Raw genomic sequence first — 15,774 nt, forward strand, 5'->3', positions numbered from 1 at the left:
AATAGAGAGCCTAGCAAATCTGTCTTTATGAGTAATGTCATTCATCCCCCTCACATTTATGCTGATCAACTTAAGATAAATCAAAACGCTTTATACAATGCGTCCCCGTTGGTTTGATCATGGAAAAACACTGTTTATCATTCATTTGTTTTATGCAACTCCCAAATGGCATCCTATTCCCTATGTAGTGCACTGCTTTTGACCAGCCCCCCCCCCCCCCCCTCTCTCTTTTACGCTGCTGCTACTCTCTGTTTATTATCTATGCATAGTCACTTTAACTCTACCTACATGTAAATATTACCTCAATTACCTCGTCTAACCAGTGCCCCCGCACATTGACTCTGTACCGGTACCCCCTGTATATAGCCTCTCTATTGTTATTTTACTGCTACTCTTTAATTATTTGTTACTTTAATTATATTTTTTTACTTATCTATTAATTACTTAACACTTATTTTTCTTAAGACTGCACTATTGGTTAAGGGCTTGTAAGTAAGCTTTTCACTGTAAGGTCTACCTACACCTGTTGTATTCGGCACATGTGACAAATACAATGAGATTTGATTTGATTTGATATACACTTCCTTGTGTTAAAGATAATATGAGGTGTTATTGCATAACATTGAAAGTGTTAATTTCCTAATATTGACAAAGTGTAACAGTGTCACCAATAAGCACACCCAAAAGTGTGGGCCCTTATAGACACTGTCCCAGTGTTAAATGTAATGTTTTGATTTAACACTAGAGAATTTGCTTTGTGGGAATATATAGGGAAGACCTCCGAAAATCTATTTATTTAAAGGTTTTGTGGGATTCGTAGAAGGAAACCTCACCACTCTTTGTATAGTACACAGTGACAGTACCCATATAATGCATGAGTCTGTGAGAGACTCAAGGCTGTGAGTGCAGGATCTTAGAAGGCTAGCTGTCAGCTAGCATAGCATCGTAGTCTGTCCTTCAGCTTTTATAAGGCTGGGCTCTTTTAGATATACTGCAGCAACAACATAAACAACCAGAGGCAATAGGAACAGGTCTAAGTCCCAATTGTCACCCTGTTCACTTTTTATCGCACTACTTTTGACCAGGGCCCCTTTTCTTTGGGACAAAGACCATTGAAATGGCTGACCTAGCCATTACCAAGCAAAGGGGTTGTCTTCACAGACAGTTCTTGTTGTACAAGTCGTTTTTTCAATGGAATATTTAAGTATAGCATATGGCATTTTTTTTTATATGAATGGATGACATTGTTATTCATAAGTTCAACACCACAGAAGGAGGAGGACAATGTGTTGTTGATGGGACTACTGCCGTTACATAAAAACAGTAGTGACGAATGAAAATCAACAGACAAAGGTGGCTGAAGCAAGAGAAGCTCACAAATGCTATTTTGTGTGTGTGTGTGTGTGTGTGTTTGTGTCTGTATGGGAGGGGAGGGGGGGTTTGAATGAATCAGGGGGGGGGGGGGTAGAACGACAAAAGACATCCTCTCAGTGTCACGTCCGTCATAAGAATGAGACCAAGGTGCAGCGTGGTAAGCGTACATCTTACTTTTAATAGATGAACACCAAACAAAACAAAGAAAAATACAAAACGAACGTAAAGTTCTGCAGGCTTCACAGTAGCTATACAAAAACAAGATCCCACAAAAACCCAGTGGGAAAAGGCTGCCTAAATATGATCCCCAATCAGAGAAAATGAAAGACAGCTGCCTCTGATTGGGAACCATATCAGGCCAACATAGAAAAATATAATCTAGAATGCCCACCCAAATCACACCCTGACCTAACCAAATAGAGAAATAAAAAGTCTCTACAGTCAGGGCGTGACACTCAGTGACAGATGATAGGGGATGCAGTGTCATCAATTGAAGTTAGCTGTCTCCCTTGGGCACACATCGCTAACTTAAAAAAATGGTGGGTTAAGGATGCCAGCAATTTATTGATAGGTAAATACCCTTCGGGAACGCATAGTCTGAGTCTGAGTCCCAAACTACACCCTATTCCCTATATACTGCACTACTTTTGACCAGACCCTTATGGGCCTTGGTCAAAAGTAGCGCACTACATAGGGAAACAGGGTGGCATTTGGGACGAACTAAGAGTTGAAACAGTTTCATGGAAGGGGTTCAGCAGGGGACCCAGCCAATTGTGCATTGTCAGAATTCCTTTGTTTAGGATCCATCGCACCAAACAATAGTGTCGCGTGTGTGCATGGGTGTGTGTGTTTGTGTGAAAGAGTTTGCCTCTGAAAACTGTAGTTTGTGCCACACAAAGCCCAACTGAACAACAACAATTTCTTACAAAGAACATTTTTGAAACTTTTCCCTGACAAACCTCAATGAAAAGTCTGTCTTGTGTGGTAGGACTGTGTAATGTTGTACGCTCCAAAGTTATTTTCCTTCACAATGATTCTCCTCACTTCAACCTAAAACGTTTCGCATAACACTTTGTATTCTCTGATCGGAGCAAGATAAAGAAAGTGGTTATGGTCCAATTGTAATCAGACAACATTATGAGACGGGATTAGAAAGCTTCTTAACTTTGAGCCATATCGAAATATAATTCCCATTAAAGCTTTTAATCATGTCTTCCTCTACAACAGCAGGGAGCATCACAGAGCCAGGTGAGTATTAGAAACAAGTGTTTTATGGGCGTGTGTGTGTGTGTGTGTGTGTGTGTGTATGTGTGTGTGTGTGTGTGTGTGTGTGTGTGTGTGTGTGTGTGTGTGTGTGTGTGTGTGTGTGTGTGTGTGTGTGTGTGTGTGTGTGTGTGTGTGTGTGCGCTTTTGTTTAAGAACCACATTCCATTCTGCTGAGATGTTCATTTTTCCAGAGGCGTAGTGGGCTATGAATGAATAAACATCTGGAAGCTAATTAATATACAGTGGTTGTACATGACCAGATTCCTTGTTCGCAGGTGATTATTTAACGTCTATCTAAATACTGACGTCTTAATACTATTTTGGATGAATAAAATTGATACATTTATATTACTGATGTGCATATTCTATTTGATTATGGATCATCAAAATGTAATAGAATCATTCATATTACTTCATATTTTTTAATGAGTCCACTGATAGATAATAACCAATGCATCAGATTTAACTAACAATGACAGCTATTTGATTATGGATTAATTTGATTTCTTCTCACTAATTGTGGATCATCAAAATGGAATCACTCCTATTACGTACTATATGCTGAGAGAGAGAGAGAGAGGGAGTGTAACGGCTCTCGTTGGTGGTAGGAAGAGTAGACGAAAGCGCAGCGTGGAAAGTGTTCATGATTCATTTATTCAAGAAACACTAAAACAAAATAACTACAGCAACAAAACGAAAGTGAACAGTTCTGTCAGGCACAGACACTAAACAGAAAACAAGATCCCATTAAACCCGAAAGGAAAATGACAACTTGTATATGATCCCCAATCAGAGACAACGATAGACAGCTGCCTCTGATTGGGAACCACACTCGGCCAAAAACAAAGAAATAGAAAACATAGACTTTCCCACCCGAGTCACACCCTGACCTAACCAAACATAGAGAATAATAAGGATCTCTAAGGTCAGGGCGTGACAGGGAAAGACAGAAAAGGCCATGTGTGTGTTTACTATTAATTATATGCACGGTAACTGTGTTGATAGCTCGTTATTGGTTTAATTTCTTCAGAAAGTGGGAAAGTATGTAAATGAGAATTTGCAGGGAATGTTCTTTGTCAGTGCACAACCCACATAATATATTGTATGCAAAAGCTAATATTTGCTAATGGTACAGTATGTATTTTTACATATAGTATTGTCAGTTGATGGCGGTAACCTCAAGGTTAGAGAGGCGGCCTGGTAGCTGGAGGGTTGTGGGTGTCAATATGTGCTAATGTGTGCTACTTACCTCAATTTTTGCTTCCAGAATGTGTTGTATGTTTTGCTGCATGTCAAGTTGGGTACTGTACCAGCAAAATAGAGAAAATGTCTGTGCAAATAGACCAATAAATGTTGTATGTATTTTTAGTTACTGTACTGTCTGAACAAGGCAGTTAACCCACTGTTCCCTGCGTGCCGTGGATGTTGATTATGACAGCCCCCACGCACCTCTCTGATTCAGAGGGGTTGGGTTAAATGCAGAAGACACATTTCAGTTGAATGCTTTTCGTTGTAGAACTGACTAGGTATCCCCGCTTTCCTTATACATCATACACAGTATTTGTTTTTATGTTTATGGGAGACATTCGATTGATGTATAAGTGTGTTCCGTTTAATGTACAAGTCCAAAGAAATGTATTCAAAGCTTGTTTGGCTTGTTTAACTTTGGGAATCATATCTGCATCCCAAATGGCCCCCTATTCGCTATATAGTGCACAACTTTAGAACAGAGCCCTATGTGCCCTGGTCAAAAGTAGTGCACTATATATGGAATAGGGGGGCATTTGGGAAACAGCCAGGTAGTGATGATGAAACAGACAGAAACAATTAAGTTGTTCCTCATGTTTTTAGTGCTGCCATGTGGAAAATTAGCCACGGTCTCTGAGTAAAAGCCAGAGCTGTAGTAATGGCGGTTTGGCGGTGTAACGATGTGAGCTGAGAGTCAGGAAGCAAGTTCAGGGAGTGAGTGTTTTAATAAATAAACACACCATAATACAAAATAAGAAACACGAACAACATACAGACATGACACAGCCAGGCTCCAGGAAAGACAGAAACTCAGTGTTATCAGCAGTGTAAGAGAGGCTAAACCCGAGGGATTCAAAAGAGTCCTTGTGGGCGTTTTCCTTGTTTGTGGCTGTTTCCTGACACGTAGTAGTTGAAGGTAATCAGGGAAGTGATGGAGTCCAGGTGAGTCTGATGACGCGCAGGTTTGCGCGTAACGATGGTGACAGGTGCGCGCCATAACGAGCAGCCTGGTGACCTAGTGGGAGCACACGTGACAGGCCGTTTCCCTCGGCTCTGTGGGAATGATTCTATTGTTTTCTCAATAAAAAATGTCTTTGTTGCTACGAAGAAGTTTCATAAACAAATGAAGCTTCAATGTGCAAAAGGAAAAACATTGAAAACTCTGAGACTTTTCTTTAAATGACAGATAGATTGATAGTTTGAGTGCTTTTATTTAACTGTGTTTTAGAGATGAGAATCTCCCAATGGAGGACTTGAGATGTATAAATCATTAATGACCCTCCATCTTCATTTTGCTCCCTCCCTTTCTGTCTTTTTCTTTCCCTTTTCTCCATCCCACCCTGTGTTCTCTCATTCTTAACAGCTCTGGGAAAATGCCTCTGCCTGTGTCTGTCTGTTGGCCTCTCTCTTAGGGGGTGAGTGGATGCTGGCTCTATTGCTCCTTGTGTCATGCTTGCTGTATCAATAGATATTCACCCTCAATCCTCATTTCTGTTCAGTAGGGAGAAAGCGCTGAACAAAGATGTATGTTTTCCCAAAGATGTTGCCTCATGGAATACAACCATTCATTTTGGTTCAACTACTACGTGTCAGGAAACAGCCACAAACAAGGAAAACGCCCACAAGGACTCTTTTGAATCCCTCGGGTTTAGCCTCTCTTACTCTGCTGATAACACTGAGTTTCTCTCTTTCCTGGAGCCTGGCTGACAGGTATCAGTGCAGGGTCGGCCATTGCGCCTACTTTATGCAGATTGGCAGTGTTCTAGCACAATGGCATGTATCATTCATGCTGCAAAAGCTGACACAGCGAGGTTGTGTGTGTGTGTGTGTGTGTCTGTGTCTGTGTCTGTGTGTGTGCATCTGAGTGCGACTGTGGGCATTTGTATGTGCTGGTCTCATGGTCCCTCAGGGTGTCTGCACTGACGTAGATGTCCACAATCCTCTCCTCAGCTTCACTTCTGTCAAACTTGACCTTCTTGGTCACATCTGGCTTGTTATGAATGGCCTCAGACATCTTCAACAATGTATTGTGTTTTCTGACTATACAGCAATTTCTACTCAGGTTCTGAACCTATCACCACCCCGGCTGTGTCTGCTTTGTGTCCATTTCTGAGACTAAGTGTTTTTGATATGTTGTCCCCAGAAGAAAGGGAAATGTAAAAAGAGGAAGAAAAACTAAAAGTAACATGGTGGTTGAGGTTGGGACATGTTCTTTTCCTTTGAACATATTCATCTGATTCCTGAGTCGATACCAGAACAGGGATGAAATACTGTATGAAATTATGAGAATGCCTTGCCAAGGAAAACTTCCAAAAGGACTAATTTGAGGTAAAAGGAGTTGGTAGCAGTCAACAAAAAAATGCTGAGATTGATTTCGTATTGCTCACTTTAATACATTGTACATGATGCGAACAGGTGACTGACATTTCAACATCAAGCTGACATCTTCCTCAGAGTGACCTGACCATTGCACATAGATCCTATTTATAGCTAACGGCCCGTTGAGACACAACAACGTACAACAATTATAATGATAATATGTTCCAAGGTAAATTGCAAGTTATAGCACAAAATTATAAGATAAACAGTGTGTCTCATTAATCAATAGGCCATGTCAAAATACACATAGGGGATATTTGGGTGTCTGTGAATCTGGAGACACCGAGACCCAAAAAATGAAGGCAACAACATTATAGAGGGGAAAAAAAATCTAGATCACCTGTACTCCACACACAGAGACGCGTACGAAGCTCTCCCTTGCCCTCCATTTGGTAAATCCGACCACAACTCTATCCTCCTAATTTCTGCTTACAAGCAAAAATTAAACAGGAAGCACCAGTGGCTCAGTCTATTAAAAATTGGTCAGATGTAGCAGATGCTAAACTACAGGACTCTTTTGCTATCACAGACTGGAACATGTTCTGAGATTCTTCCGATGGCATTGAGGAGTACACCACATCAGTCACTGGCTTTATCAATAAGTGCATCGATGACATCGTCACCACAGTGACTGTACGTACATACCCCAACCAGAAGCCATGGATTACAGGCAACATTCGCACTGAGCTAAAGGGTAGAGCTGCCGCTTTCAAGGTGCTGGACTCTAACTCGGAAGCTTACAAGAAATACTGCTATGCCCTGGGATAAACCATCAAACAGGCAAAGCGCCAATACAGGACTAAGATTGAATCATACTGCACCGGCTCCGGTGCTCGTCTTATGTGGCAGGGCTTGCAAACTATTACAGACTACAAAGGGAAGCACAGCTGCGAGCTGCACAGTGACTCGAGCCTACAAGACGAGCTAAATCACTTCTATGCTCGCTTCGAGGCAAGCAACACTGAGGCATGCATGAGAGCATCAGCTGTTCCGGACGACTGTGTGATCACGCTCTCCGTAGCTGACGTGAGTAAGGCCTTTAAACAGGTCAACATACACAAGGCTGCGGGGCCAGACGGATTACCAGGACGTGTGCTCCGGGCATGTGCTGACCAACTGGCAGGTGTCTTCACTGACATTTTCAACATGTCCCTGACTGAGTCTGTAATACCAACATGTTTCAAGCAGACCACCATAGTCCTTGTGCCCAAGAACACAAAGGCAACCTGCCTAAATGACTACAGACCCGTAGCACTCACATCCATAGCCATGAAGTGCTTTGAAAGGTTGGTAATGCCTCACATCAACACCATTATTCCAGAAACCCTAGACCCACTGCAATTTGGATCCACAGATGATGCAATCTCTATTGCACTCCACACTGCCCTTTCCCACCTGGACAAAAGGAACACTTATGTGAGAATGCTATTCATTGACTGCAGCTCAGTTTTCAACACCATAAAACCCTCAAAGCTTATCACTAAGCTAAGGATCCTGGGACTAAACACCTCCCTCTGCAAGTGGATCCTGGACTTCCTGACGGGCCGCCCCAAGGTGGTGAGGGCAGGTAGCAACACATCTGTCACGCTGATCCTCAGCACTGGAGCTCCACAGGGGTGTAAGCTCAGTCCCCTCCTGTACTCCCTGTTCACCCACGACTGCACGGCCAGGCACAACTCCAACACCATCATTAAGTTTGCAGACGACACAACAGTGGTAGGCCTGATCACAGACAACGACGAGGTAGCCTATAGGGAAGAGATCACATACCTGGCCGTGTGGTGCCAGAATAACAACCATCCCTCAACGTAGCCAAGACTAAGGAGATGATTGTGGACTACAGGAAAAGGAGGACCGAGCACGCCCCCATTCTCATCGACGGGGCTGTAGTGGAGCAGGTTGAGAGCTTCAAGTTTCTCGGTGTCCACATCAACAACAAACTAGAATGGTCCAAACACACCAAGACAGTCATGAAGAGGGCACGACAAAGCCTATTCCCCCTCAGGAAACTAAAAAGATTTGGCATGGGTCCTGAGATCCTCAAAAGGTTCTACAGCTGCAACATCAAGAGCATCCTGACTGGTTGCATCATTGCCTGGTACAGCAATTGTTCAGCCTCTGATCGCAAGGCACTACAGAGGGTATTGCGTACGGCCCAGTACATCACTGGGGCTAAGCTGCCTGCCATCCAGGACCTCTACACCAGGCGGTTTCAGAGGAAGGCCCTAAAAATTGTCAAAGACCCCAGCCACCCCAGTCATAGACTGTTCTCTCTACTATCGCATGGCAAGCGGTACCGGAGTGCCAAGTCAAGGACAAAAATACTTCTCAACAGTTTTTACCCCAAGCCATAAGACTCCTGAACAGGTAATCAAATGGCTACCCGGACTATTTGCATTGTGTGCCCCCCCCAACCCCCCCAAACCCTCGTTTTACGCAGCTGCTTCTCTCTGTTTATCATATATGCATAGTCACTTTAACTACACATTCATATACATACTACCTCAATTGGGCCGACCAATCAGTGTTCCCGCACATTGGCTAACCGGGCTATCTGCATTGTGTCCCACCACCCACCACCCACCAACCCCTCTTTTACGCTGCTGCTACTCATCATATATGCATAGTCACTTTAACCATATCTACATGTACATACTACCTCAATCAGCCTGACTAACCAGTGTCTGTATGTAGCCTCGCTACTTTTATAGCCTCGCTACTGTATATAGCCTGTCTTTTTACAGTTGTTTCATTTCTTTACTTACGAATTGTTCACCTAACACCTTTTTTGCACTATTGGTTAAAAACTGTAAGTAAGCATTTCATTCAGCATGTGACAAATACACTTTGATTTGATTTGATAGAAACGAGCACAGTGAAAAATCATGAATTCGCCACTCTGGATCCAGTGTCTAATGAGTACTGCCAGAATGCCTCTCTATATGAAATAATTTAAAATACTTCTGTTGCAACAGAAAAGCCCCAGTACCCACCTGACACTGAAGACAGGCTAAAGCAAACGCTCAAAGTGTTTGAAAGATTTCAAGTTGTATTTGAACCCAGGTCTCGCACTTATCTGACGTGCACTCATCAGGAGTCGACTGTACTGACTTAACAACCTCATACTGTTCCCTTCTACCTGTTCTAATGCAGCTGTTTACTTTTAGTGTTGTTGTGTCTCAATCATTGTCTGTGTCTGATGAGGTGTCCATCATTTAACTACTGAAGACAAGAAGCTACTAATGTATCCCAGGAAGTAAATGGGAATTTGATTCATATGTTCAGAATGAAACAAACATAAATGAGTAGGGATGGAGACAGAATGAGAGAGGGAGAGTCAGAGAGAGCGAGAGTCATAGAGATGAAGAGAGAGGGGGGGGGGGGGGGGGTGGGGGAGGGGTAGTTGTTACAGTAGGTTATTTATTACACAGCTCACAAATCCACTCCAGTTTATTATCACAATTTGAATAATTCCATGTCTTTTCAGGCTGATGTTGTCCATCATCTAGTTCAACACAGTCCTTCTCCTGATAGGTTGATTGACCACCACCACTACTAGGCTGGTTGCGCCCCCAGTACCTATGTTAACAACATAGAGAACCAGATAATCACACTGTCAGTTAAACATCATTCTAAATCAAATAAATAATGTCTGTGTTTTTCAGCTTTGAAGCCACACGCTGTCAGATGTGGGCCACCAACAAAAAGTAAAAAAAACTTACGTAGTGTAAAAAAAAGTACTTTCTATTTCCTTTTCTTTAAGAAAATAATGCTTGGTTTCTATGATTCATCTATAGAGCTCATTGAATGACATCTACTAAGGGAAACATTTGTATTTATGAAGATGATCTGAAGCAATATCATTTGTTTTCAAAGTCTCCATATCACAACTGGATGGTCAAATCTCTCACCTTGTGTTCAGTGGTGTGCCGTCTACCCATTTCCAGGACCCCTCAGTCTCTCTGTCAGTCAGACCGATCCAGACTCTCTTTTTGAGGGCAAAGAGAAACCTCTGTTGTTGAGAAAGATAAATTAATACTGATCAAAATACTTTTATCATGTCTCTCTCTCTCTCTATGTATTTATCTATCTCCCCCCACTCTCTCACCTGTTCCTTTCCGCTGTTTATGATCACCAGGTCTGCTCCTCTCTCCAGACAGTCCTTTCTGCTCTCACTCCAGGTTTTTCTCTCAGTAGAGAGGAAGTACCAACAGGATTCAAACTTGTTCCAGCCTTCAGAAGAGGTTAGTTTAAACATTCAATGCCATCTCATTATTCTGCACTACACAAACAAAATTTTTGTCCGCGTTCAGGGCCGTAACCAGGGTTTGAGTTTTAGTGAGGTCGTAAGACAGCGAGATTAATTGTATAGAAACTTTCCAAAAAGTACTGCATTTCCATATAATAAAAAAACATTATGGTGCTATTTGGAGAACAACATAAACAAGCAAAAATGTCCACAGCCTTCATTACTTTGGCTGCTGTAGGTTCATTCACCTCAGTTGATCTACAAACACAAGCCTAGTAGCTATACAATTTTCCCCCCCAGAAAGGGGGGAAAATGTGAGAAATTAGTTACACTGACAAGTAGCATCAGTGACTGTTCAGTCAGTTGTATTGTTGATGTCACAAATACAGCCGTCGTGCTGAAGGGAGGACCAATACGCAGGCGGAATGTGGATGCTCATCTTTTAATTAATTAGGATAACGCATACACAAAAACAACGACGAATGACAGTGTCACAGGCTAAATGAATACTAGCAGTGCGAAATACAACTACCCACAAAACCCAAACCAAACACACACCTAATTATAGGACTCTCAATCAGAGCCAACTAGAAACACCTGCCTCCAATTGAGAGTCCAACACCCAAACCTAAACATAGAAAAACTAAACTAGACAGAACGTAGAAATACATACAAAAACACAAATCCTCTGCCACGTTCTGACCAAAACTGATACAATTACTCCCTCTGCTGGTCAGGACGTGACAGTTGAACTGCGTAATTCATCATCTCTTTACATAGATATGGATTTTCTCAACTGACATTGCGTTCACATTTGTATTCCTAGGCATTACTAATCAAGCTCCGCACAAACAGACATCAATGGAGCACACAGACGATCATATTGTCACATTACGTTAATGATTTGAATATCACTAAGGATTCTGTATTAATATCAATGATGTTGTGGTTAAAAATGATGGGTAATAGGTGAACTATAAACTCCAGTGGTGATCGAGATAAGACGAACAACCAGTGATATAAAGGAAATGTAGGACTATTTTAGACCTGCATTGTTTGCATTTTGAGTGCATTTAAATGTAGGCCTATAGGGAAGACAGGCCATGGGAATATGTTCATATTTAAACACATATTTTCTAACTTCTTTGATACAGATTTAGTCAGGCGACCCAACATGGGGCCCCAACCCTAAGTTTGGGAACCACTGTATTAACCGCTCCCCGCCTTGCTTCCTCTCTCTCTCTGGTTCCTCTACTTCCTCCTGCATGCATTGCAGCCTGCCTCAGCCTCACCACGGAGCGCCACATCACTGTCTGTCTTAGTAGCCTAATCTTTGTAAAGCAAAGTTATTATGAGAGCTTAGTAGTCTATTTTGTTGCTCCTGCTGAGGTAGGCTCCTTTTAACGTTACCGTCTTACTTCATCCTTCTAGCTGGGTCAGTAATACTACCCAGAGCCCTTCAACATTACTGCAATATAAGTCTCTGATTCATAATCCTACAGACATGATGACGGATTATTACTAATGTATTGCTTATTTATTTCAAATTAATGGAAATTCTGCTATTCTTTCACATGGTGTTATAGCAATGAGTTTGTGACGTATTGACTGTAAGACTACTGCATTGATTTTATGGATACCTGTGTGATTGTGACTCTGTCTGTTAATGTGTTTATGGGGGGGTAATTAGAAAAACATGACTGACTGAAGTATCTAATAGCGACTATTTAATAGTTTTGTACTCATTCTCCGAGATTCAACTTGTATTCGTATGGGGATGTCTGTAGACACGGCAGGCGATGCTGGTGGGTTTTAAAATGTACAGTCAGCAGCATCACTAGTGTCTACTTGAGCGGACTACGAGCTGGGGAAGTTTGTTTCACGTCTCAGGCCCTTGGCCTGTGCTGTGAGAGGGAGGAGTTAGCAGTTTGAGACATTTTATTGGCCTCCTTGTGGCTCAGTTGGTAGAGCATGGTGTTTGCAACGCCAGGGTTGTGGGTTTGATTCCCACGGGGGGCAAGTATGAGAAAGAAAAAAAAAATGTATGAAATGAATTGAAATGTATGCATTCACTACTGTAAGTCGCTCTGGATAAGAGTGTCTGCTAAATGACTAAAATGTAAATGTAATAGTGGTGAAAGTGCTGCTTAAAAGGCAAACCCAGGATGCAAATCTGTTTTGATGTTGGCAAACTAAACAAACAAACCACTGTTCTTGATTTCACTCGTTTGCAAAGAGGTGCAATTAGAACTGAGTTTGACCAAGAATCTATTTTATTCATTTTTCTCATTAGAAACAGTTACTGAGGTCAGTACCTCAATGTCCTCATGTAGCTACGGCCCTGTCCATATTGAACATGTACAATTAATGTTATGATCGTGTATTAGGTAAACTCACATGGATTAGAGAACTTTTCCATAAAATCTTTCTCCTTCTGTTGCTGGTCTCTCCCTTTACTCAGACAGTCTGCTAAAAGAGGTCAGAATATATTGGATGTGGATTGCCAGTCATTTAAACATGTCTAACATAGGAAGCACTTAGCTTGATGTCAAAGTCTGATATAACGTGATGATTTAACAACAATCCACTCACATTCTAGTCGCAGGGAGATGTTGAGAGCGACTTGTAGAACACACAGCATCCCAAAGCTTACAGCAACCATCCCGTAGAGTCTTCTCTCTGAACCGTCAGGTCCTGGGGAGATACACACCGGTGTGAAAACACACGGACGCACACAGCAGAGTGCAGTTTCATTTAAAATAAGTTACAAGAGTATCGTTTCTCACAGCTGTCTGTTGATATTTTTTGTATTTTATTAGGATCCCCTTTAGCTGTTGCGATTGCAGCAGCTACTCTTCCCTGGGGCCCACAGGAATTGACTGTATCAGTATGACATGTTGGAACCTCTGAATACACAGAAAATATACATCAATTTGCATAATTAAATGTGGGGTAAAATACTTGTAAAAAAAACTTTTCCACTGAGACTTTTTTGTTTTTGCATCATGTGTTTGTAGGTCTTTGTCGTTGTGTGTGTGTGTGTGTGTGTGTGTGTGAGTGTGCGTGGGTCAGTGGTGTAGAGCAGGTCTGAGCAAGGCCCCCCACACCCAAGCTGGGAGGGGTGTCTTTCTTTTGCTATGGGGAAGAGAGAAAATGTTTCTGTTTTAGAGGACATTTCCTGCTATTCTACACATTTTGCCACGAGGCTGAGAGAAATGTAACAGTTTTAACACTAATTTCCTGTAATAAAAAAACATAATTATCAAGGCTTATGACATGTTCATTTACTATCTGTGGGGTGATGGGGGGGGGGGGGTCCCAATGCGCGCGTGTGTGTGTGTGTGTGTGTGTGTGTGTGTGTGTGTGTGTGTGTGTGTGTGTGTGTGTGTGTGTGTGTGTGTGTGTGTGTGACAGAGTTTCTGTGTTCTTACCTGAGTGATGTGTCTCAGTCGTCACTCTCCTCATTGCTCCATTCTTGTTTTCTTCAATAACCTTGTCAATTTCAACAACCTCTTTGTTGATGTAGTCATCCATCTTAACTAACTGTATGATTACCTTTCTAACTGACTTGTAATGGTAATATCTACTGTATGATTCTAACTGTACTGACAAGTAGTTGAGTAGTAGCTCTGATGTGTGACTTCACCTGGTACCTCTCTGAGCTCTGTCTCTGGTCCACTGCAGTTGATATAATGTTTAGAGTATCCAACCACCTTCAAGCAGGAACATAGACCTGACAGGATCATCTAACAGAGTGATAGAACATGACAGCTGCAGGACAACAAATAGTGATAATTGCAGCCTTTCAGCCTATCACTTTGCGAGGAATGTTGGTTGTTTCCGCAGCCTTCAAACGGAGGGCACGTTATGGCTCAAACTCGTTATGCCACTGATGACCATTTAGGGGCATTTTTTTTGTATCAACGCTGTCTGTGTGTTATTCTGAAGGGTTTGTGGGAAATGTCTTCATCAGAGGTTTTAAAGGCAACTTCACTTGTGTGTTGTGTCTGTGTGTGCGTGTGACTGGCAGAACGGGTGTTGTATGTGGAGGATGAGGGCTGCAGTAGATATCTCAGATAGGGGGAGTGAGGCCAAAGAGGGTTTTATAAATAAGCATCAACCAGTGGGTCTTGCGATGGGTATACAGGGATGAACAGTTTACAGAGGAGTATAGAGTGCAGTGATGTGTCCTATAAGGAGCATTGGTGGCAAATCTGATAGCTAAATGGTTCGAACGGGCTGTGACTACGCACTGGCGACACAGTGCGTATTACTGCATAACACGGTGCTTGCTCGGTCACTCGCTCCCAACGGTAAGCACGGGGAGTTGGCTCAGGTCTTAGACCCGCCTTAGCCAATCTACCCGTGTGCCCCCCCAAAAAATGTTTTTGCCACTGCCTCTCGGGCCTCCGTTGTTGCTTTCTTGCCTGTTCCTCCCAGTATCGCCGTTCCGCTTTCGCTGCCTCGATCTCCCATTGCGGACGGCTATACTCCCCAGGCCTTGTCCAGGGTCCTGCCCCATCCAGGATATCCTCCCAGTTCCAGTCATCCTGCCCACGCTGCTTGGTCTTCTTGTGGTGGGTAGTTCTGTCACAGGCGTCAAAATGAGTAGACCAAGGAGCAGCGTGGAATATGTTCATCTTGTCATTTAATGCAAAAATGAACACTTTAGAAAATTAAACAAAAATGACAGCCGACAGTTCTGTCAGGTACTTACAACTAAACAGAAAGCAACTACCCACAAAACCCAAAGGAAAAACAGGCTGCCTAAGTATGGTTCCTAATCAGAGACAACGATAGACAGCTGCCTCTGGTTAGGAACCATACTCGGCCCAACACAAAGAAATACAAAACATAGAATGCCCACCCCACACCCTGGCCTAAGCACATAGAGAAACAAACCCTCTCTCTCAGGTCAGGGCGTGACAGTAGCTTTTACTTCTCCTCAGTCAGGGTGTTGTAACTAGTGACTGATCTGTTCTGCCTGCGGCTATGGAACCCTGACCTGTTCACCGGACGTGCTACCTGTCCCAGACCTGCTGTTTTCAACTCTCTAGAGACAGCAGGAGCGGTAGAGATACTCTCAATGATCGGCTATGAAAAGCCAACTCACATTTACTTTTGAGGTACTGACTTGTTGCACCCTCAACAACTGTGATTATTATTATTTGACCATGCTGGTCATTTATGAACATTTGAACATCTTGGCCATGTTCTGTTATAATCTCCACTCGGCACAGCCAGAAGAGGACAGGCCA

At 42.6% G+C, this 15,774-nt stretch overlaps 1 protein-coding gene across 1 annotated transcript; it reads right to left on the reverse strand.

The window, feature by feature from the left end:
- Window positions 1–6,274: 6,274 nt before the first annotated feature.
- Window positions 6,275–14,339, reverse strand: LOC106602760 (CD209 antigen-like protein C). The gene is made up of 6 exons (XM_014195601.3): window positions 13,948–14,339; window positions 13,109–13,210; window positions 12,914–12,985; window positions 10,376–10,500; window positions 10,179–10,279; window positions 6,275–9,846 (listed from the first exon to the last, which is right to left on the reverse strand). Exons 1-6 carry the CDS (start codon window positions 14,048–14,050, stop codon window positions 9,684–9,686), a joined length of 666 nt encoding a protein of 221 aa, XP_014051076.3. The 5' UTR covers window positions 14,051–14,339; the 3' UTR covers window positions 6,275–9,683.
- Window positions 14,340–15,774: the final 1,435 nt, after the last annotated feature.

This window comes from Salmo salar, chromosome 04 (assembly GCF_965601325.2).
Source record: "Salmo salar chromosome 04, fSalSal1, whole genome shotgun sequence".
In the NCBI taxonomy this organism is placed as follows: domain Eukaryota; kingdom Metazoa; phylum Chordata; class Actinopteri; order Salmoniformes; family Salmonidae; genus Salmo; species Salmo salar.